Genomic DNA, 25,871 nt, shown 5'->3' with positions numbered 1-25,871 from the left:
GAGGTTTTATCTGCACCGAGCTAGATACCATTTGAAGAAAACCAGTTTGAGTTAAGTGAATAGCAACTATACACCTTCACATAATACGCTGGCTGGGTAAAGCTGATGCTTCCAGGACGGTCAAAAGTTCGAATGACTAGGAAACAAATGGGAGACCGTCACCTGTGAAGAAATCAGAATCACAAAGTAGAGAAAGTGGTGCTCCAAGAACAGCGTACTGTAACTCAGGCAATAGTGGAAAAAAGCAAAAATCAGTAATGGGTCCGTTTTCATTATCTTCTGTAACATTTCAAGCACAGCACGACAACAAACTGGGTAGCTCAGTTGGTAGAGCACTTGCCCACGAAAGGCAAAGGTCCCAAGTTCGAGTCTCGGTCTGGCACACAGATTCAATCTGCCAGGAAGTTTCGTATCAGTGCACACTCTGCTGCAGAGTGAAAATCTCATTCTGGATGACAACAGTCATTGCATGCAAGGATCTGCAACTGCTGACGGCCATTCAAAAATCGCACTGACTTGAAGCAACAGCAAAAATGTTGCAGCTGCCTCACGGTAATCCAGGAGACTTCTTTAGCTCCCTAATCACTGCGACAAGTTGTGATTCATTGCTACGAACTCAACACAAAGGAGCACACCAAGCTGTGCAAGCGTGTTGATTAACCACCACTGAAAAAGGCAAAGACCAATTTGTCATCAGGCAAGGTGATTCTGGGTGTATTTTGGATTGCCACAGTGTGGTGTTACAAGAGTAGGGTCATAAGAGGCAAACCGTCACCAGTACATACCAACAGGATCCCCCAACGAGGTCAGTCGGAGGCTATCGAGACAAAGTGTCGCGGGAAGCTATTCTAGGGGTGTTTTTGCTCCACGACAATGGACCGGCTAATTCAGCACAGCACACTGCTTCTTTGGGCTGTCAGATGCTGCCTCACAACCACACATTCTGCAGACATAGCGCGCAGTGACGTTTTCCTCTTTCTTCTGATGAAGTGTGTTCAAAAAGTATTGGGAATTTCATCGTTTCGTGGGTTATTTAGTCCAATTTATACAATTTTCCACTGTTGTGTTCCTAAAGATGTCTGAAATGTATCTGTACACTGCTAGCCATATTGGATGGGTATGAAACACATGAAAGCAAAATTTGTGCCAAAGGTTTGGAATTTCGAGCAAAAACAGTGGAGAAGGGAAGATGCTCAGGAGTTGCTAAATGGAATCAACGATGATGCAGAACAACTGAAATGTCCAGAACGTGATGAAAGATTGGTGTACACGTATGATGTCGAAACTAAGGCTCAGGCATTGTGCATCAGCAAGACCGAAAAATTTCTCAGCAAGTGCAGTCGAATGTGAAGATTCTGCTCACTGTATCCTTCAATTTTAGCGCCATAGTGCATCATGAATGGGGTACTATCCACAAGTTCAATGGCATTTGCAGGACGCAATCCAGAAAAAGCCCAATTTGTAGTGAAACAATTCACGGGTTTTGCACCATGATAATGCGCCTGATCACAGTTCATTGCTTATTCATGAATTTTTGGTGAAAAACTGTAACGATGCATGCAGCCTTCATATTCATGAGATATGGGTCCATGTGACATTTTTCTGTTTCCAAAACTAAAAAGAACCTTAAACAGCCGTCATTTTACAAGCACTGCTCAAAGAGCCAAGTGCTATCCCACTGATCGAGTTCAACAAGTGTTTCAGGGCTTGGAAGAAGGACTGCCATAAGTGTAAAATATCTAATGGAGACTATTTTGAATAACGTAACGTTAATGTTGACAAATAAAATAATTTAAAAAAATGAAAATTCACAATACTTTTTGAACACACCTCATATTTCTGGAATGACAAGATAATTTTCCTGAACAGGTAGAATGCAGACTTATAAAAGAAAAGTTCCCACCACACCATCCATCACAGGAAAATATTAGCTTGGTGTAAAATTTGAAACTTTCCCGGTGAATCAACTGTTCAAAAAGATTTCAGGTTTGTAGCCTGTCGTCGTAAACTTCATTGCACAATATTTCGACTGGACAACTGCCAGCCATCTTCAGGTGAGCCGAACGAGGACCAACGAAGACGTTTTCCGCCCCAGCTTATATAGTGTGCTGATAGTACTGCTGCGCATGCGTTGCAGTCGCAGAGACAGAAGGGCCACACCGCCCAGTGACAGTGCCCTCGCTGGTGGAACTGCAACACTCAGCTGCCGTCGGTATTGTCACCGGCCACAGCTATCAAAGTCTTCTGGCGTCTTCGTCTCGAGCAAATTTCGGAGATGATGGGATTCCACGAGCTATTCAATTGGTAATCAGTATCACAATTCATTAGATTTCCCGCAATGCGTATTTCAACAGATTCTTTGATAAAGGAGTCACAAAAAGTTGTTGGTGTGGCCAAAATCAATGCGGTATGGCCTATATAAGACAGACAACGCGTACAGTGGAAGAGCGTTGTACAGAACATCAACATTGCACTCGCCTACTGAAACCCAGTAAGTCTCCTGTTGCGGAACATTGTATTTCTATCGGACATTCAATGGAGTATGACAAAACTTCGATTTTGGCCACAGCAACAACTTTTTGGGACTCCATTATCAAAGAATCCATTGAAATACGCATTGCGGGAAATCTAATGAACTGTGACAGTGGTTACCAATTGAATAACGCTTGGAATTCCGTCATCACCGAAATTTACTCGAGACGAAGACGCCAGAAGACTTCGATAGTTATGGCCAGCGACAATACTGACAGCAGCCGAGTATTGCAGTTCCACCAGCGAAGGCGCTGTTGCTCGGTGGTGTTGCTTTTTGTCTCCGTGACTGCAACGCATGCGCGGCAGTATTATCAGCACACTATATAAGCTGGAGCGGAAAGCGTCTTTGTCGGTCCTCGTTCGGCTCACCTGAAGATGGTTGGCAGTTGTCAAGCCGAAATATCGTGCAATGACGTTCACGACGACGGGCTCCAAGCCCGAAATCTTTTTGAACATTAGGTGGTGCATAAATTTGTAGTGTTTTGGCTTTGCATGTTGGTATTCCAGTTGTTATGGTTTTATTTATGGGTTGTCATTTTTTATTTGTAGTTTTCTGTTGCTATTTTAGTTTGTATATTGTCATTTCATTGTTAGAGACATTGAATGGAGCTTTGGACACTAGAAAATGTAATGCCAAGTGGAGAAATTGGAACATTTCTGAGTTATTATTCTGTTTGAGTTCAATAAGGGGGTGACAGCAGTGGGGACAGACAGAAACATTTGCTTTGTGTACAGGGATAATGCCACTGGACAGAGCATGGCAAGTACATAGTGTTCTTGTTTTAAGGACGATTGATTTGACATTAGTGACTCCCCACATTCTGGAAAATTTTCAGGGTTTGACGAAGGTTGTTTAAATGCATTGACATACGACGATCCACATCAGAGTACTCGAGAACTGGCAAATGTGATGAACTGTGATCATTTCACCACCATACGACATTTTTACACAATGGGAAAGCTTCAAATAATTAGGTGTACGGGTACTGCAAGCTTTAAGCCAGAGTCACAAAAAATCAGCAGATGGCCATATGTGCAACTCTGTTTGCTCACCATCCATCGATATGTGAAGAACAGCAACCATACCATATTGTTACTGATGACAAGAAATGGAGTCTTTATGATAACATAACAAAAAGAAAGGAATGGTTGAACCCAGATGCAGTCCGAGAACAATGACCAGAAGACTGTGTGGGATTGATGCTAGTCCACAATAATGGCGGCCCGCATTCTGCTAGACTGACAAAAAACATTATACAGGAGTTGTAACATTACATGAGTATGTCCAACATAGTCGGATCTACTTTGCGTCACATGAATGTAGGGGAGTCTAAACAAATAGTGACCCATGACGACATATCAGCTTGAGCTTTTTTTATACATGTCATTCATTTCTAAATTTTATTATTTACAGAGTAAAGAATTTAATTATGTACAAAATTTAATAGGTAATGAGTTTTAATGAGATAGATAGAAATATGTTTTGAAATAGCAAATAACCTTGTTGCATTATGCAGGTTTTCTCTTTGTAAGAACAAAAACTTCTGTGCTGTTCGAGTGCACGATCAAATAGTCGTTGAGTGGGGATATGCTGTAACTTTCATGAATGGGCATAGAATTGTTAATTTACAACCTGCAGTTGATTTAAAAATTATTCTAGGGAACCACGGCCTGACTTTGGTGCAAAAAATTCGCACGCGTATTCTCAAATATTGGCGCGAAGTTTAAGATACATGGCTGGATATTGGATGCTATCATTGTGTGCAAGATTCAGTATCATTAACCGCAATTTACAGACATTAGCTTGATGATAACTATCAAAGACGAATATGAGCAGCATAGTAATCGTCTTGATGCTTAAAGCAAACGAGAAGCGATTTACTGTCGGGATAAGACAAACATTAATCATTGCATAGTCAGCTTCTTGATACTGTGAGTGACTTCTGGATTTTATGAGCTTTTTTTTTTTTCCAGCTAATTGGTATTAATAAACTTCTTTCGAGATTGAAACTTCATCAATGATTTCACGTTCATTCAGTTTAGTAGAATGAGAAATGTTCGTACTTCAGTCATCAGTCTTCTCAAACCAGAGGCACGAGTGACGCTCCCTCAGAGCACTACGATATCGTGAATCACCACACGCATGTGCCCCCTTCTCACTACATTGCTGCATTGAAAACCCCGAGATACAGCCGTGGTACGAAGAAGGAAGAAAGATGAGGAAAGATCAGCGAAAGAAACGGAGCAAAGAGAGAAGGGGATGTCACAGAGTCATGCTGGGAAGTCATTCTGCAGTCATCTTATTCACCTAATCTCGTGCCCTCAGATTTTAACATTCTCCGTTCTGTATCGAAAAACCTTCAAGAAGCTTCTTTTCTAGACGAAAATGCACTTCGAACTCGGCTCGGCAAGTGCACTGTCACAAAATCACGCGATTTCTACAGTTGAATGAAAAACTTACCCCATCATCAGGAGACTGTTGTAAATAGTGAAGGAGAATATATTATTGACGACTAAAGCCTCTGTTCTGTTTATTAAATGTATAGAAAAACATTACAAAGTTGTGCTCCAACCTAATATGCACTGAATCCGAGGGTGAAGGTATAGAGAAGAACTGACACCATCAAGATTTCCCAGTCGTAGGTCGATTTTTTAGGTGACAATCAGAGTGTATTACGGGAGCCCTCTCGGCACCTCACCTGTGGATGAGCCGCTTGGCCTCGAGGTACTGCATGCCGTCGCAGATCTGCACGGCGAAGTCGCAGAGCGTCAGCACGGGGAAACTGGGCCGCAGCGACGGCTCCTTCAGGCACTCCAGCAGCGAGCGCAGCGGAGCCAGCTCCGTCACCTGCAACCGCCACGTGTGCCGAACCGACCTTTATTCTGTTCACAGCTGCCTTCCCTACCACAGCTTATCTTTGTGTCTGTAGGACCCTGAAAACATCTGCACAACAATGTGAATTTGTCGATATGTGCTGCATGTCTGTTTTGGAAGCAGATTTGTTCCGTTCAGTCTCTTAGTTTGCTATTGGCAACAGTAATGCCCACTTTGCTCTTTCCAAACAAGCTTGCTTTTATAGGGTGTAAATGTGAAAAAAATTCCTAGATCTTTCCCATACTTCCTGGGTAAAAGTACACTTTTTCTAAAGTGAAAACACACTATACCTCTGGTGAAGGCACATTTTTCTGATGTTATATGACAATATACTTTCCCTCAGAACATGATGATGTGATGATGATGATGATGATGATGATTGGTTTGTGAGGTGCTCAGCTCTGCAGTTATCAGTGTCCGTACAAATTCCCAACCTTTGCTCAGTCTAATATCACCACTTTCCGGTATGATGATGAAAATGATCAGGACAACACAAACACCAGTCATCTCGAGGTAGGTGTAAATCCCTGACCCCGTTAGGAATCGAACCCGTGGTCCCTCAGAACAGTAAAACTCCTAAATCCTTTGAATTGGGAAGGTTTTATACATTGGCATAGAACTTCCCAGAACTTTAGGAAATGAAACCCTGCAAAAAAACAATGGATTTTGGAAAGATCTTTGGTGCACGGTAACATGCACATGCCATATTTTTGTATTATAAAATTATAAACACCAATTTCAAAAAATACAGCATGTTAGCTCCTGCAGCACTGAAATCAAGATTGTGGCGTGTTTATTAGTCAGCCACAGCTCGTGCCATGTGATCTCACCAGCCAATCACAGCAGATATTCAGAGCAGGGACAATTGATGCAGTTGGCCAATGAGAACAGCACTGTTGAATCGTGCAAACACACAAATGGGAAAAGTTAATGGTTTAAATTAATATACACACAGTATAGCTACAACAAAAGCTAAGTTTTCACATATAATATTGGTCATCAGAAATGTTTTGTTGTCCCCCTCTCCCCCCAAGGATGTGATTAGGCAGTATCCTAACACAGCTTAAATTGCAGCAGCTGAATATTTCTGACAAGCAGGATTGTAAATTTCATTTCTGAGCATTGAGCATTTGGTGGGTTACCTGGCTATATAGATGTTCCATCAAGCAATTTGTCTTTTCCATAGAAAAGTCGAATATGTGTCAAGTTGCTCAAGAACTAACTTTGTACTTTTTTTTTTCAAAGGATAGTTATACTTTTTGCCATCATAATTGCATAACATGTAATCTATGAAAGAACTAATATAAATATTAGAAAATAATCTTTAAACTCAACATTTTTAGTGTGTTTTACCATTTAAGATATTTCAAACACAAATGTGCCAGTAAAATTTTAAAAAAATGTTGTAAATGGCTGGTCTCTGGGTCTGAAATTCTTTTAAGTGGCTCGTCCTCAGCATTAAGCTTCAAGTGAGAGTTTAATGCTCTGTCATTTAAAAAAAATCATTGGACATTTCCAAATGTAACATAATTCATCTTGTGTAAAAGGAAATTTACTTTGACAGCAATGCTTCTCAGATCACTATTTGCAATATTTTCCTGCAATCTGTAAGGAATGTAAACAGTTGTGATGTCACATTCATCGAAACAAGGCCCACAATCTCACGTGCTCTGTATCGTAAGTAGTTTGCTGTTATAAAGTATTGCACAGTCTTTAACATATTTTGTTATTAGCAAACACTTGTGTAAGCACTGATTTGTGTTGTTTAAAGGGCACATTCCTTTTTTTGTTACTAAAGTTTTATTTTAGTGTTATTCTCCTGTTTATGTTTTATTGCTGCAGTACTGTTCTGTAGTAGCAGGCTGAAGTGAAATTCTTTATTGGAGTATCGGTTCTTGCCAGTCAAAATTACAAAAAATTAACTGAAAACTAAAACAACGAATGGTTCCTGGAATTCTAATAAATTCCTGGGTTTTTCCTGGATTTGTCATGAATAAACAAAATCATGGGTTTTTTTCCTCCAGATTTCCTGGTTGTTTCTTGGCACATACACCCCCGATTCAGTACTGCTTGCTTCCACCTCAGGTTTGTTTTTTCCGGCATTGTTGGTTGTATGTTAACAGTGATACAACCGTACAATGGAGAGGTTTACTGGTGGAGAGGTGGCTGATACGCGCTTTGTACGAGTGCATTGGAAGAGCGGCAGAACCACGCTATGCTAAGCTGTTTACACGACATCAGTAACCCCATCACAATAATAAATGAAAAGCACCAGTTTGCTTTTGTTCTACAATATTACTTTTATTGTAAACCGGTTTTCGGCTTACAAGGCCATCTTCAGACATTTACTGAGGGTGATAATACTTAGTAAATGTCTGAAGATGGCCTTGTAAGCCGAAAACCAGTTTACAATAAAAGTAATATTGTAGAACAAAAGCAAACTGGTGCTTTTCATTTATTATAATGTTGTTCTACCAAGAACCGACAGAAGATTCTGTTGATGTAACCCCATCACAATTATTCTGCATCAGATGCTTGTTTCATTACTCGCGCGCGCGTGTGTGTGTGTGTGTGTGTGTGTGTGTGTGTGTGTGTGTGTGTGTGTGTGTGTGTGTGTGTTTTGATGGCATATAACAGGCTTTTTAACATTTGTGAATGTGTTTTCTCAGAAACAGAAATGCAATGTCCAGACTGAAATAACAAGATCAGTGGTGTTGGCATGTTCAGTATTTCCTTACAAACCAATTTCAGTTCCTTTACATCCACTGGTTTCATTTTTTTCTGATCCTCATCTAACTTTTCATTTTTTTTCTGATGTAAGGAAGAAGGAAGTTTTACACCTCGTAAAGTACAAAGTCATCAGAGGTCGAGTATTTGATGGGGATGTGAAACGACTGGCAAGGAAATTGGCTCCTAGCATTTGCCTGGGGTCATTTAATGGGGGTAGGACGTCAAACGGGCCGACTTGGAGCAGGAGAGGCACCACAGGACATTTTAATTTCCACTGTCTATACTTTTACAAATAAATTCATAAAACTTTGTCAGCATCACCAGGAAGGATTCAAAATTCACACTCTTATGAGTGGAACTTCTAAAATAATAACGAAAGAATTTTTTTACGTGTGAAATTTCATCTTTTTTTCACTTATTAATGGCAGCATTCATCGCTATAGGCACACTTTTCTTCATACGTAAGAGAGATCCTTCGATGAATTTTGCACAGTATACAAACCATACTTAAAGGTGTATGAAACTGTAGAATTTTCCAAATCTATTAAAAACTGTGGTAATAAATTGAGGTAAATAACTACAAAAATTTGTGTTTTTTCTAATCATGAAGTTTAAAATATAACAGCTCATTCATTTTTTCATAAGTTACATAAATTCTAGAGTTTCATACACCTGTAAGTACAGTATGTATGCTGTGCAAAATTCATTGAAAAATCTCTCAAACTTATGAAGGAAAGTGTACCTATACCAACAAATGCTGCCATTAGTAAGTGAGAAAAAAAATGATGAAATTTCACACGTAAAAAAAATTATTTTGTTATGTTTTTGAACTTCCACTGCAGTGAGTGTGAATCCTGAATCCTTCCTGGTGATGCTGACAAAGTTTTATGAATTTATTTGTAAAAGTATACACACTGGAATAAATGATGACTAACTGACAACCTCAGCTGCCGACAGGTGTTGTTGATATACCTTGATGTGGACAGCTGAAAATGTGTGCCCCGACCGGGACTCGAACCCGGGATCTCCTGCTTACACGGCAGACGCTATATCCATCTGAGCCACCGAGGACACAGATGAATAGCGTGACTGCAGGGACTTGTCCCTTGCACGCTTCCCGTGAGACTCACATTCCCAACTGTCCACAATTCTACATATGTAATGTACCTTATAGACATTTGCCCACCCACTCATTACCCGCACACGCTTTGGCGATTCCCATAAGAGTTCGGGCAACCTGTGCGCATTCGTACAGATGAAGGTCAATGGCTGGGTAGCCTTTAACTATATATACGAAGACAGTAACTTGTTCTCGAAAGAACAGTTACTGTTGATGACCGTGCAGCTTTTCCCTGGAATAAATGATGACAGTTGGGAATGTGAGTCTCACGGGAAGCGTGCAAGGGATAAGTCCCTGCAGTCCCGCTATTCATCTGTGTCCTCGGTGGCTCAGATGGATAGAGCGTCTGCCGTGTAAGCAGGAGATCCCGGGTTCGAGTCCCGGTCGGGACACACATTTTCAGCTGTCCACATCGAGGTATATCAACAACACCTGTCGGCAGCTGAAGTTGTCAGTTAGTCATCATTTATTCCAGGGAAAAGCTGCACGGTCATCAACAGTAACTGTTCTTTTGAGAACAAGTTACTGTCTTCGTATATATAGTATAGACACTGGTTATTAAAATGTTCTGTGATGCCTCTCCTGCTCCACGTTGGCCCGTTTGATGTCCTACCCCCCTTAAGGGAATCACAGCAAACCTGAATGTGGATGACCACACGAGAATTTGGACCATTGTCTTACCAAACAGAGGTCCAGTGTGTTACCGGCGCACTGTTCCCCTCGGTGCATTATCGTACATTTTGCAAATTTTTTCCCTGTTCTTTTGCCGTCCCTCAGCCTCGCCCCAGTGGTAACACCAGACCTCATCAGACCACCGACATCAGTCGGCAAGCAGCGTGTGCGCTCGGTCCTGGCGAGACCGACTGAGGAGCTACTCGACTGAAGAGTAGCGACGCCGGTCAAAGAACTGACAGGGGCCAGGAGAGTGGTGTCCCGATCACACGCCTCTCCGTATCCCCGTCCAGTGTCGCCTAAAGGCCGACTATCACACGGTGGCCGGTCAATACCGTTGCACCTTCGAGGCCTGTTTGGACACCATTTGTTTGTTTTTTGTACTTTTACTACCTCAGAATGAAGAAGAGTTTTGCTCTTTCTGCTGCTGTTGCTGCTTCATTTACATAAATAACCCTCTGACTCAAACGGCAGTTTTGTTTCTGTAAAAGCTGCAGATAAACTCTTGCTACCTGTATTTTATCCGAGGCAAATCTTCCAGTCCAGATGGTATACCCATCAGGTTCCATTCAGAGTATGCAGAGACAATAGTGCCTTTCTTACAAGGGAACCTCCCCATCGCACCGCCCTCAGATTTAGTTATAAGTTGGCACAGTGGATAGGCCTTGAAAAACGGGAAGAAGTTGCTTGGAACTACGAAATAATAAGCAAAATATGCAAACTGAGTAGTCCATGCGCAAGATAAGCAACATCAAGGACGATATGAGCTCAGTATCGCCGTGGTCCCGTGGTTAGCGTGAGCAGCTGCGGACCGAAAGGTCCTTGGTTCAAGTCTTGCCTCGAGTGAAAAGTTTAATTTTTTATTTTCAGTTTATGTGACAAACTCTTATGTTTTCATCACTTTTTTGGGAGTGATTATCACATCCACAAGAAAACCTAAATCGGGTAAGGTAGAAGAATCTTTTTACCCATTCGCCAAGTGTACAAGTTAAATGGGTCGACAACATATTCCTGTCATGTGACGCACATGCCGTCACCAGTGTCGTACAGAATATATCACACGTGTTTTCCTGTGGACGAATCGGTTGACCTATGACCTTGCGATCAAATGTTTTCGGTTGCCATTGGAGAGGCACGTCCTTTCGTCTACTAATCCCACAGTTTTCCGGTGCGGTCGCAAAACACAGACACTAAACTTATTACAGTGAACAGAGACGTCAATGAACGAACAAACAGATCATAACCTTGCGAAAATAAAGAAACTAAACTTATCACTCGAGGGGAGACTTGAACCAAGGACCTCTCGTTCCGCAGCTGCTCACGCTGACCCCGGGACCACGGCGCTCCTGCACTCGCATTAACCTTGATGTTGCTTATCTTGTGCATGGACTACTCAGTTGGTATATTTTGCTCATTTTTTCATAGTTCCACACAACCTTCCTGTTTTCTCGATTGATCTGTGTTGAGTTTTTCAAGGCCTATCCAGAGTGCCAACATATATCTAAATCTGAGGGGGGTGCGATGGGGAGGTTCCCTTGTTAGCAATCATATACAACCGCTCACTTGACAAAAGGTCTGTTCCTGAAAACTGGAAAGTAGCACAGGTCACTCCAATACTCAAGAAAGGAAATAGGAGTAACCAATTGAATTACAGACCCACATCACTGACCTCAATTTGCAGTAGGATTTTGGAGCATATACTGTACTTGAACATTATGAATCACCTTGAAGAAAATGACTTATTGATATATAATCAACACGGATTCAGAAAATATCATTCTTGTGCAACACAGCTAGCTCTTTATTCCCATGAAGTAATGAGTGCTGTCGACAAGGGATCTCAGATCAATTCCATATTCCTAGATTTCTAGAAGGTTTTTGATACCGTTTCTCACAAGCAACTATTAATCAAATTGTGTGCTTATGGAGTATTGTCTCAGTTAGGTGACTGGATTCGTAGTGATAAATGGTAAATCATCAAGAAGCACAGAAGTGATATCTGGCGGTCTGCAAGGTAATGTCGTAGGCCCTCTGTTGTTCCTGATTTACATAAATGATCTAGGTGATAATCTCAGCAGCCCCTTAGATTGTTTGCAGATGATGCTGTAATTTACCGTCTAGTAAAATCGTCAGACGATCAATTCCAATTACAAAATGATCTAGAGAGAATTTCTATATGGTGCAAAAAACGGCAATTCGCACTAAACAAAGAAAAGTGTGAGGTCATCCACATGGGTACTAAAAGAAATCCGATAAATTTTGGGTATACGAAAAATTGCGAAAATCTAAGGGCAGTCAATTCGACTAAACACCTAGGAATTACAATTACAAGCAACTTAAATTGGAAAGACCACATAGATAATATTGTGGGGAAGGTGAAACAAAGACTGCGCTTTGTTTGCAGAACACTTAGAAGATGCGACAAACCCACTAAAGAGACAGCCTACATTAGGCTTGTCCGTCCTCTGCTGGAATATTGCTGCACGGTGTGGGATCCTTACCAGGTAGGCTTGACGGAGGACGTGGAAAAAGTGCAAAGAAGGGCAGCTCGTTTCGTGTTATCTCGCAGTAGGGGCGAGAGTGTCGGTGATATGATGCGCGAGTTGGCGTGGCAGTCACTGAAACAAAGGCGGTTTTCTTTGTGGGGAGATCTATTTACAAAATTTCAATCACCAACTTTCTCTTCCGAATGCGAAAATATTTTGTTGACACCCACCTATGTAGGGAGTAATGATCATCATAATAAAATAAGAGAAATCAGAGCTCGAACAGAAAGATTTAGGTGTTCCTTTTTCCCAAGCGCCATTCGAGAGTGGAATGGTAGAGAAGTAGTATGAAAATGGTTCGATAAACCCTCTGTTGGGCACTTAAGTGTGAATTGCAGAGTAACCATGTAGATGCAGATGTAGATCTTCACAGTTTCAAACAATGTATTCCATTCAACATGGTCAACAGCTTTCTCTAAATGTACAAATACTATGAACACCTCTTTGCCTTTCTTTAACTTTTCTTCTAAGACAGATTGTAAGGTCAGTGTTGCTTCATGTCTTCCTACATTTCTCCAGAACCCAAACCGATTTTGCCCAGAACAGCATCTATCAACTGTTTTATTATTTTGTCGATAATTTATGTCAGTATTTTGCAGCCAGTACTTTGAACTAAACTGACTAAATTCCTTCTATTAAACTTCTTGAGGTTACAGAATTTTTTTCGTACTCAAATTCACGATATTTCCCTCGCACGTCAGAGTTGCAAAGTCTTCTGGACCCTCATCATCACACATAAATGAGCAATCTATTAATAATCACCATATAGCGGAGATGCTGATTCGCAGATAGGTACAACAGGATGACTCTCACAATTATACATCTACATATACATCGACATCTACATTTATACTCCGCAAGCCACCCAACGGTGTGTGGCAGAGGGCACTTTATGTGCCACTTTCAGTACCTCCCTTTTCTGTTCCACTCGCGTATGGTTCGCGGGAAGAACGACTGCCAGAAAGCCTCCGTGCGCGCTCGAATCTCTCTAATTTTACATTCGTGATCTCCTTGGGAGGTATAAGTAGGGAGAAGCAATATATTCGATACCTCACCCAGAGACGCACCCTCTCGAAACCTGGACACGAGCTACACCACGATGCAGAGCGCCTCTCTTGCAGAGTCTGCCACTCGAGTTTGCTAAACATCTGCGTAACGCTATCACGGTTACCAAATAACCCTGTGACGAAACGCGCCGCTCTTCTTTGGATCTCCTCTATCTCCTCTGTCTACCCGACATGGTACGGATCTCACACTGATGAGCAATACTCGAGTATAGGTCGAACGAGTGTTTTGTAAGCCACCTCCTTTGTTGATGGACTACATTTTCTAAGGACTCTCCCAATGAATCTCAACCTGGTACCCGCCTTACCAACAATAAATTTTATATGATCATTCCACTTAAAACATTTCCGCACGCATACTCCCAGATATTTTACAGAAGTAACTGCTACCAGTGTTTGTTCCGCTATCATATAATCATACAATAAAGCATCCTTCTTTCTATGTATTCGCAATCCATTACATTTGTCTATGTCAAGGGTCAGTTGCCACTCGCTGCACCAAGTGCCTATCCGCTACAGATCTTCCTGCATTTCACTACAATTTTCTAAAGCTGCAACTTCTCTGTATACTACAACATCATCCGCGAAAAGCCGCACAGAACTTCCGACACTATCTACTAGGTCATTTATATAAATTGTGAAAAGCAATGGTCCCATAACACTCCCCTGTGGCACACCAGAGATTACTTTAACGTCTGTAGACATCTCTCCATTGATAACAACATGCTGTGTTCTGCTTGCTAAAAACTCTTCAATCCAGCCACACAGCTGGTCTGATATTCTGTAGGCTCTTACGTTGTTTATCAGGCGACAGTGCGGAACTGTATCGAACGCCTTCCAGAAGTCAAGGAAAATAGCATCTACCTGGAAGCCTGTATCTAATATTTTCTGGGTCTCTTGAGCAAATAAAGCGAGTTGGGTCTCACCCGATTACTGTTTCCGGAATCCGTGTTGATTCCTACAGACTAGATTCTGGGTTTCCAAAAACGACATGATATGCCAGCAAAAAAACATGTTCTAAAATTCTACAACAGATCGACGTCAGAGATATAGGTCTATAGTTTTGCGCATCTGCTCGACGACCCTTCTTGAAGACTGGGACTACCTGTGCTCTTTTCCAATCATTTGGAACCTTCCGTTCCTCTAAGGACTTGCGGTACACGGCTGTTAGAAGGGGGGCAAGACAGCCCCCCCCCCCCCCCACACACACACAATTGCAGTCTCAGGCAAACAGAAACCACATTGCGAGCAGCAGCACCAGTGCATGATAGGAGAGGTGACTGGGTCGGATAAGGGGGAAGGGGGGGGGGGGGGGGGGAAGGCTGGAGCGGAGAGATAGTATGGAGGGGGTGGCAGACACCGAGGTGCTGCAGGTTAGACTGAGGGCTGGGGAGAGGGGCGGGTGTGGGAGGTGAAATAGTGGAACAGGAGAGAAATAACAAGAGTGGGAGTGGGGGTGGAATGACAGCTGTGTAGTGCTGGAATGGAAACATTTGATCCTGGATTTTCCTTTGTTTGAGTAATCTATCAATGTTATACAAAAGTGGAGTTTTCAAATAGCACATACATTTGCACATTTTTGCACAGTGCAGATATTTGATGGCATTATTTATTTGCAGTACTACTCAGGCAGTGTGTGGCATTTAAGAGTTCATCAGCAGATGATTTCACATCACGGTAAATAGACCACAGAGTTTACAACATTGCACAGATGCGGAAGGAGGCCCTAGGAGCAAGCAACGATGAGAATCAGCACGGACGACAGTATATTAAAAAAGGATGTATCGATAAAATGAGATGCTGTTACTTTTGTTAAAGTTATACTCAGGTAGCTACAGTGACAGTACGCTTGTAAATGTTCATGCAATAAATGTACGAGGATATACGTAGAATTTCAGTGGAATTCATTTATAAAGCATGGAAAGATAAGAAACATTTTTAAGATTAAAAATGAATTAATATAATTTTACGATTCAGTCTCCCTGAAGAACTGTGTCCACTTGATATTGGAGCGCATTTTATTTGTGTGCTTTATCTGTTGGGAAAATGTGCAACAAGTGCAAAAGAGACATCTGCTCAGAGTTCCTCAGTAAGACAATTAGGTTGACAATCAAAATATTGCGCACAACAATGGAACTGTTAATCTGCTAGAAAACCAAAAAGCACAAGCGTAACTAGGAAGCCTGCTTCCTTACTGTCCCAAATTTAAAACCAGGACCTCGAGTAAAATAATTCTCAAACACGTTTGACTGGTTCAGCAAGCAGCCACCAGCCATTCCTCACTCACCAGCATCAGAGCTCCCGTGTCGAGGACCACCCCGTAGAGACGAACGATGTGCTCGTGGTCTATGGAGTGCATGATGCCGGCTTCCTTCAGGAACTCAATCGGGTTGTTCTGCATCCTCTCACGGCTAAGGCACTTGATGGCAACCTGGATCTGCAAATAAAGAAATAGTAACAAATTTATGATTTCCTTATGATAAACATTAGTACGTGTCACCATATCTTGCCAAAACTTCCGAACGTGACTGGCAGTGAAAAAGACAATACAGGGACACTAATACCCTCTGCCACACACCATACAGTGGCTAGCAGAACACAGATTTAGAGACTCCTTCAAAAGCATGCTAGTTTCAAAATAAGCAATTATGAAAATTAATTAACATCTTAATGAAACCTTTCTGGGAAATGATGTCTTCCATACGACATCTTCCACTGCGTTGACATGCAAGAACACTGTCAGTGGATTTCACTATGATCGTCTGACAAAGACTCCACTTACATTTTGCCAACAACACGGCCACTTTCTTTTAACTCACACGTGGCCACTTTCTTTTAACTCACATGTGTTCAGGGTTTATTGGCATACGCCAATGATTTGAGATACCCAAAGAAAAAAATACTGTGGTCAAGTCACATGCCTCGGTAGTAAGATCAGGCTATCTCAAAACCACTCACAGACGAACTCAGTTGTTACAGGCAAAGTGTGACATGTGGCACCAGCCAGACGAAACCACAACTATTTTAACATCCATTCCACTTAAATGAGGCCGCATAAAATGTATTATCACCTCACAGTTTTAAGTTTCCATTAGCTGTCACACGTTGTTCCCCACCTACTCTTAAAGAAAGCTGATGATGCTGTCGACACAAAAGCCACACCGATCCGTCACTTGCTCTGGACGATTTCCCTCTCTTGAACCGTGCCAGGAGTTTTGCCCCACAGATAAGTCAGTTCTGTTTATTCACAGATTCATTTAAGTGGAAGCACATCTCATCACTGAAGATTATGTTCCTCACAAAACTGTTGCCTTCCTTTAGTCTTGTCACAAACCAGTCAACAAAATGTTGCCTTTTCTCACAACTTGATTGTTTCAGCAGTTGCATTAACTGAATTCTATAAGAGTGGTAATATGAAAATCGTACTGAACAACATCCTATGTCCAAATCTTTGGAATGGCAAAGACCCAACTTTGCTGGACTATTTAGCAGCAACACTTTCATGAATTACTGCAATGTTTCGTACAGATTTGCCACAACGAGGGTGCCCAGAACTCTTAATGTTTACTGTTGAACCAGTTTCACTGAACTCTGCAATTAGTCTCCGAAATCTTTATACATTTGGTGCTTCGTGGTGCCCTAGAGAAAACTCTAAACTCCGTTCGAAAGGCCTCTGAAGGCCCAACGATACCGACTGACCACCGTGTCGTCCTCAGCCGATACACATCAATTGGACGTGGATATGGAGAGGTGTGTGGTCAGCACACTGCTCATGGCGCCCCATAATCACATGAAAATACCATTGCTGTATAACTTTGCTCATTCTGATAAAATGTTTTCACTAATAGATCACACTGCACAGGAGTACACTGATCGGTGGTCGAGCTGCAAGAAATTCAGACTGAAGCAACAATCAGGATGTTTATGGAAATTAAAATGATACACAATAGTGTGGTAAACTGACAAACAAAAATATGCTGTGCAACTCCATGCTTGTGCAGTTGTTGAAGGACTCTTTACGTGTACTAGAGGCAATGTGACAGTTCTCAGTATGCCAGTCAAAGGACTGCATTATAGGTCAATACTGCATTATGTCTTCTTCAACACACTGGATGGTCTGCAGAGTACCCATTTACATCTCCCACAAGCCCTTCATTAGACAAACTGAATTCCAGATCTCACTGTTACCAATTTTCTCAAAAATATTTGAAAGAGCTGCATGTGATCAGATCGAAAATCACAATTCATCTAACAGCATTATCTTAGGTAATCAATATGGTTTCAGAAAAGGCCGCAGCACAATCCATGCAATAACTGAATTAGTCACAAAAGTCAGCAGATGTCTTGATGATAGAATGTGTGTGTCAGGCATATTTTGTGACCTGTCCAAAGCCTTCGACACAGTAAATCGTGACCTGCTTCTCCAAAAATTGGCATGCTATGGTTTTCAAGGCAAATCTCTTAGCTGGATGTCATCATACTTGGCAAACAGAAAACGAAGAGTACTTATTAACATCAACGGCAAGAAATATCTCTCTGGCTGGAAATACACTCAATTAGGTGTTCCACAAGGTTCAATATTAGGGCCACTACTTTTTCTGTATTATATTAATGATATGCCATGTTAGGTCCAGTCTGATACTATCCTCTATGCAGATGACTCAACAGCTGTAGTCTGTTGTAAAAATGTGGTAGACCTAATTTGTCATATTGAACAAACACTTGGGGAAGTGGAGGCATGGGTCAAAAACAATAACTTGACATTAAATTTTTCAAAAACAGAAATTGTTCATTTCACCACAAAACAATCTGCACAGTCTATAAGTGAAATAAGGGATATGGACAAAAAATTAGAGACTACAGACTGTGTCAAATTCCTTGGCGTATTAGTCAATAAAAACCTGTTATGGAGTCACCATGTGGACAACATACTGGATCAACTGAATAGCCTTGTATATATTATGAATATCTTGTACAGTATTACTGATTGAGCTGTAAGAAAAACTGTATATAATGCATATTTTGTTTCAGTCATTAGGTACAGTAAAATTTTCTGGGGGTCTGAAAAAACAAATTTACTTAGAGCTTTTAGACTACAAAAAAGAATCATCCGAGCAATGGTGGGAGCAAAACCAAAGCAATATTGTAAACCTTTATTTGTAAAACTAGATCTAATGGGCATTCCAAGCATATACGTCTATGAAACTCTCACTTTCACAAAAAGAAACCCACAACTTTTTGAGGGCAACTTCTTCTTGCATCAATATGATACTAGATATACACTCCTGGAAATTGAAATAAGAACACCGTGAATTCATTGTCCCAGGAAGGGGAAACTTTATTGACACATTCCTGGGGTCAGATACATCACATGATCACACTGACAGAACCACAGGCACATAGACACAGGCAACAGAGCATGCACAATGTCGGCACTAGTACAGTGTATATCCACCTTTCGCAGCAATGCAGGCTGCTATTCTCCCGTGGAGACGATCGTAGAGATGCTGGATGTAGTCCTGTGGAATGGCTTGCCATGCCATTTCCACCTGGCGCCTCAGTTGGACCAGCGTTCGTGCTGGACGTGCAGACCGCGTGAGACGACGCTTCATCCAGTCCCAAACATGCTCAATGGGGGACAGATCCGGAGATCTTGCTGGCCAGGGTAGTTGACATACACCTTCTAGAGCACGTTGGGTGGCATGGGATACATGCGGACGTGCATTGTCCTGTTGGAACAGCAAGTTCCCTTGCCGGTCTAGGAATGGTAGAACGATGGGTTCGATGACGGTTTGGATGTACCGTGCACTATTCAGTGTCCGCTCGACGATCACCAGTGGTGTACGGCCAGTGTAGGAGATCGCTCCCCACACCATGATGCCGGGTGTTGGCCCTGTGTGCCTCGGTCGTATGCAGTCCCGATTGTGGCGCTCACCTGCACGGCGCCAAACACGCATACGACCATCATTGGCACCAAGGCAGAAGCGACTCTCATCGCTGAAGACGACACGTCTCCATTCGTCCCTCCATTCATGCCTGTCGCGACACCACTGGAGGCGGGCTGCACGATGTTGGGGCGTGAGCGGAAGACGGCCTAACTGTGTGCGGGACCGTAGCCCAGCTTCATGGAGACGGTTGCGAATGGTCCTCGCCGATACCCCAGGAGCAACAGTGTCCCTAATTTGCTGGGAAGTGGCGGTGCGGTCCCCTACGGCACTGCGTAGGATCCTACGGTCTTGGCGTGCATCCGTGCGTCGCTGCGGTCCGGTCCCAGGTCGACGGGCACGTGCACCTTCCGCCGACCACTGGCGACAACATCGATGTACTGTGGAGACCTCACGCCCCACGTGTTGAGCAATTCGGTGGTACGTCCACCCGGCCTCCCGCATGCCCACTATACGCCCTCGCTCAAAGTCCGTCAACTGCACATACGGTTCACGTCCACGCTGTCGCGGCATGCTACCAGTGTTAAAGACTGCGATGGAGCTCCGTATGCCACGGCAAACTGGCTGACACTGACGGCGGCGGTGCACAAATGCTGCGCAGCTAGCACCATTCGACGGCCAACACCGCGGTTCCTGGTGTGTCCGCTGTGCCGTGCGTGTGATCATTGCTTGTACAGCCCTCTTGCAGTGTCCGGAGCAAGTATGGTGGGTCTGACACACCGGTGTCAACGTGTTCTTTTTTAAATTTCCAGGAGTGTAGAATGAGCTACCATTTAAAATCATATGAAAAAAACCCATACAATATGGCCATGAAATTTGTAAATAAAATATGGAAAGATATGGATGACCCAAATGTAAAAGGTATCAAAAGAGACCTGGAAAAATATCTGGAAGATAAATGTTACTATAGTGTAGAAGATTTCATGAATGGCAACAATGCATTATAATTGTAATTAAAATACCTCTTTCAAGATGTTACACCATATATATTATTAATTTATTGTCTATTTTTAGTATTATTATGCATAGTGTAAAACTGACAAGTCACCTATGTCACAATCTTTGATTGTATAAGGCATGTTATGTGATGATAAAAATTGAATTGAATAAATATCGTGAATTGGCTTACATACAAGGAGAGGACAAAAGAAAAAACATTACAAGTTAAAGTTAAGAAGACGGCAGAATACAGTCAGAATGGATTACTTGGAAGTTTCCTGAACTTTTTCCAATATTTGCATACACATGACACGCATGTAAGCAATTTTCAGTTAACTAACATAATGTGAGGTATAAATTTGGTAATGGAAAGATGTTCTTAGGATATGAACAATGTAAGTGCTCTCTCTCCACCAGATGCTGTATGCAGCACCAAGTTTCAGAGGGTGCCACACACAGTGTGGTCAGTTGCCTCCTAGATGGTGCACATAACAGTAACTACTTTATGCTTCCACTATAAGACAATCAAATGGGTCATTCATCTGACAATAGTTATGCAAAGTACCACAGGGTGTGCTGAAACCCAGAACTATTTGATACATCTTCCAAACAGACTGCAGTTGCACATTAATACATTGAGCTTAATATTTTAAGTGGTTGCACACCGACACTTGGCCAGTCATTGCTCGGTTCCAGTTACGACACACTTGCCACAGGTATCAGACATTCCTCACCTGCCATCTCTAGTATTGACCAGTTCCACTAGTCGGACAGGTAACAGTGATGTGTCTGTCAAAAGGTTAGTCAAAGTAATAGTCAATGTGGTTACTACTGAGCAGGAGAACTTATGAACTCTTCAACTGCAGTCCAATATATGTGAGAAACTTATCTTCAAAAAGTGAAATCCACAACTTTTTGAGGACAACTGCTTCTTGCATCAGTATGAGACTAGATATAGAGCAACTTACGTGCTACCTAGCCACGTGTACATATGTACGAGAGACCCAAAACTAAATAATATTGGAGGAGACCTGGAAATATAGGTTGTTTCAAAATGAATATACGGGTTTTAAGGATTTGTCACACATCTAGTTGATAACTGAATTCTTCCTAAACCTTGCTCAGTGTGTGTGCATGGAGTAATTTTTTTTGGGGGAGGGGGGGGGGAAGGGGGGGGGGAGGAGGAGGGGCAAATGCTGTTTCTAAACTCGGGTATATCCAATGGTAGCGAAAGCACATACCATGTTCGGTTATGAACCCCCATAGATAAAAATCTCATAGCTTCAGATCCTGTGTGAACCTGGAGGTCATGCTCAACAAGCTCTGTCATCCGGCAACTTGCGGCCAGTCCAGCAGTCTGGTACAACATCGGTTAACCAATTACATAATAGTTATGCCATTGAGCCGGTGCACCAAACTGATGCCAAATACAGTTCTGTTGTACAGCTTCTTCCAATCCAGGAGAAGGGCAGTTCTAGTGCAAAAAGATAAGAAACACCAGTTACAGTTGCTCCAAAAAAAAAAAAAAAAAAAAAAAAAAAAAAAAAAAAAAAAAAAAAAAAAAAAAGAAAGATCCATAAACCTTAACAGCCATGATATGGCACAAAAAACATTGATTTTAGGTGAGTCTTGTTGCAGCTGTGCCATCTCTTGGGGATTTGTTGACCCCCAGATGCGCACATTATATGTTTTCACATTTCTGCTTAGGTGAAATGTCGATTCATCACTGAAGACGACACTATCGAGAAAATCTTCATCGTCAAGCAGCAACATATCTTTTGCAAAGCTGGCATGTAAGCTGTATTCTGTAGACTTTAGAGCTCATAACAACTGCTTAAAGTAAGACCATAGTTGTAAATGTCTCCTTAAGGTCTCCACACAGACTTTGTGACTACCCTTCTGAATTGATTTCTTAGGGCTAAGCAGATACTCACTCGTTCAACACGTTCTTCATTCACTCTTCATCATTCCACACTCTTTCCTTTGCACACTGGTATATAGAAACAAAACTTTGAGTTACACATTCATTTGATGTTTTATTTATTATTATAAGTTAAATGTAAAAAAGGCTAGAAACGCTTAAAACCTGTATATTCATTTTTAGACACCAGGTATATTTGAAAAATGAATATTTTTATAGAGCTACCATTCAGTGTTCAAAATACGTTAATTCCCCTCGTGCAGCCGTAACCACATCGGATACATTTTCATGTGAATCACCCGAGTACAAATGACAGCTCCACCCATGCGCTGCCCTTTCATACTGTGTGTACCGCTGTTATTCCTAGCTGGGCATATGTGACAAGGCTGGAGCATATTATATTTTAATTTTGACTTGAGCATAGTTACTCTAAATTCTGACTATTGCTTTTTTGCAATGTAGTTTTACGATACTTCAAAATTTCATTCTGATGGAGACATCTTCAGTAGGTGTCAAAACCTATGTCAGTTGTACCAAACAGTTATTTGCAACTGTTAGGCTGTAAAATTCCTATTTTTAAAAAAACCTGTTACATATTATGCAACAGTATGAAAAAATGTTTCTGCCAACTTCGTTTTGTCAGTCCCGTGCACACTGATTTTCCGAACGCATTGTACAAAATTATGAAACATAACTGCTGGTCAGTATTTACCTCCATGACAAATGTCAGCACTGCTAATATGAGTGGGATAGGTTGGGGAAGGTAAAAATGGAAGAGCAGACCCTAGGATGAATGGGGGCACACAAGTTACGAAGACAACTGTACACTAGGATCTATTGGGAGTACCGACATGCCACCTGGAGATAAGTACTAGTGAGCGAATCTATCTCATAATTTTAGAATATTCTCACAAAAGTCTCGTTTTGACAGGTTCACCTCCATGTGTGGAACCATAGGGGCATTCCACTATACTTCTTTAATACACTGTTATTGGTTTCAGAATAGCACATTGTTGCATTGGATATACACTGTATGATCAAAAGTATCCGGACACCCCCAAAAACATACATTTTTCATATTAGGTGCATTGTGCTGCCACCTACTGCCTAGTATTCCACATCAGCCACCTCACTAGTCATTAGACATCGTGAGAGAGCAGAATGGGGGTGCTCCATTGAACTTATGGACTTCGAATATGGTTGGGTGATTGGGTGTTACTTACGCCATATGTCTGTATGCGAGATTTCCACACTCGCAAACATCCCTATGTCCATTGTTTCTGATGTGATAGTGAAGTGGAAACGTGTAAGGACACCTACAGTACAAAAGCGTACAGGCCGGTTTCACCTGTTGACTAACAGAGACTGCCAACAGTTGAAGAGGGTCATAATGTGTAATAGGCAGACATCTATCCCAACCATCACATAGGTATTCCAAACTGCATTAGGATCCACTGCAAGTACTATGACAGCTTGGCAGGAGGTGAGAAAACTTGGATTTCACGGTCGAGCAGCTGTTCGTAAGCCACACATCATGCCAGTAAATGCCAAATGATGCCTCCCTTTGTGTAAGGAGCGTAAACATTGGACGATTGAACAGTGGAAAAACGTTCTGTGAAGTGTAGAATCATGGTACACAATGTCGCGATCTGTCGCAGGGTGTGGGTACGGCGAATGCCCGGTGAACGTCATCTGCCAGTGTATGTAGTGCCAACGGTAAATTTCGGAGGTGGTGGTGTTATGGTGTGGTCGTGTTTTTCACGGAGGGGGCTTGAACCCCTTATTTTGCATGGCACTATCACAGCACAGGCCTACATTGATGTTTTAAGCACCTTCTTGCTTCCCACTGTTGAAGAGCAATTCGGGGATGGCGACTGCATCTTTCAACATGATCGAACACCTGTTCATAATGCACAGCCTGTGACGGAGTGGTTACGCGACAATAATATCGTTGTAATGGACTGACCTGAACAGAGTGCTGACTTGAATCCTATAGAACACCTTTGGGATGTTTTGGAACGCCGACTTCGTGCCAGGCCTCACCGACCGACATCAATACCTCTCCTCAGTGCAGCACTCCGTGAAGAATGGGCTGCCATTTCCGAAGAAACCTTCTCGTACCTGATTGAACGTACGCCTGCTAGAGTGCAAGCTGTCATTAAGGCTAAGGGTGGGCCAACACCATATTGAATTCTAGCATTACCAATGGAGGGTGCCACGAACTTTTAAGTCATTTTCTGCCAGATGTCCAGATACTTTTGATCACATAGTGTATATTCAGCCCTAAGTCAACACGTGAAAACGGCTGGGAGGGGCAATGTCATCATCTTCACCAATTTCAGTTCTTTCACTGCTGTGGGTGTGCATACACATCCTGATACACTGTTTCCCCAAGTACCACTTGGGTTTTCCCACAGTGCTACAGATATCTGTATGTGTCCTGAGCCACCGACCTCTGACTCTTGTGGATGAGTTACTTCCATGTTTTGGTGAAAAAAAAAGCTTCAAGTGTTTATCATACAACACACATGCCTCATTGGCAGCTATCATTTGCAGACAATCTTGTTTCGATATCTTGAATCGTTTATGAGATATGACAATTGTTACAATGACACGATTCATAATGTGCAAAGACATGAGTGGCCGCGTTGCACAAACCAAATAACTTGAGAACAAAATTAGATATTGTTCTGCTCTCAATTTTAAATAAAATTCTGATATCTTATCTACATTGCATTCACTGCAATGTATGAGCTAAAAATCAACCCTATTCCAAGTATATGCAATGAGTTTCTACTGTTGCAAAATCTTCAAAATTTCCTGCAATGTTTTAGTTAATTTGATGCAGCAGAGTAACTATAGCATAGAACGAAAATAAATTCAGTACTTTCCACGCAAAGATATTGGACTATAGGATGTGCTAAAATCAAAATTTTCACCTAATAATTTTCTTAAAACTGGATGGCACATATTTAACAGCAGCCAGCAAGTCCACACGGGCAGAAATGATTGCATTGCACACAGCCATCTGTCAGACGTAACACCCAATAACTCGAGAATGTAATATCATTCTTCTGTCAATTAAACATGACATTTCAATATCTTATCTACATTTCACTCCTGGCAATGTCTGAGCTAAAATCAACCACACATTAAGTTCACACAACACTTTCTACCTCTGCAAACTCTAAAATTGCATGCAATGTTTTACTTAATTTGACACAGTCCAATAATTAAGATGGATAGTGAAAAGAAATTCAGTTCTTTATTGAGTGAAGATACAAGACTGTAAAAAATATATATATATATATATATATATATATATATATATATATATATATATATATATATATATATATATATATATAAAAAAAGAAAAGAAATCTGCCGGAACACCACCTCACAGCCCAGACATCAGCATTTAGCAAGCAGTTCAGCTGTAACAAAAGCTTACTCAGCCCAGAATGCATGCCTAGAGACTTCAGTAGCGAGGAAAGGTACAACTACATTGTCAGATCAACTCTCGT

At 41.8% G+C, this 25,871-nt stretch overlaps 1 protein-coding gene and 1 non-coding gene across 2 annotated transcripts in view; one reads left to right on the top strand and one right to left on the bottom strand.

Annotated features, from left to right (window-relative positions):
* Window positions 1–25,871, bottom strand: part of LOC124553500 (activated Cdc42 kinase-like) — a 315,929-nt gene that overhangs the window by 186,588 nt on the left and 103,470 nt on the right. Inside the window, exons 4-5 of the mRNA XM_047127354.1 lie at window positions 15,827–15,976; window positions 5,232–5,380 (exon numbers count right to left, since the gene is read on the bottom strand). Coding sequence (XP_046983310.1) covers window positions 5,232–5,380; window positions 15,827–15,976 — 299 coding nt within the window. The remainder of the gene's footprint in view (window positions 1–5,231; window positions 5,381–15,826; window positions 15,977–25,871) is intronic.
* On the top strand, window positions 9,575–9,649 carry Trnat-ugu. Its single transcript has one exon. It is a non-coding gene; the product is annotated as a tRNA-Thr (tRNA).

This window comes from Schistocerca americana, chromosome 11, assembly GCF_021461395.2.
Source record: "Schistocerca americana isolate TAMUIC-IGC-003095 chromosome 11, iqSchAmer2.1, whole genome shotgun sequence".
Taxonomy (NCBI): Eukaryota; Metazoa; Arthropoda; class Insecta; order Orthoptera; family Acrididae; genus Schistocerca; species Schistocerca americana.
This window is presented reverse-complemented; position numbering and strand designations above follow the sequence as displayed.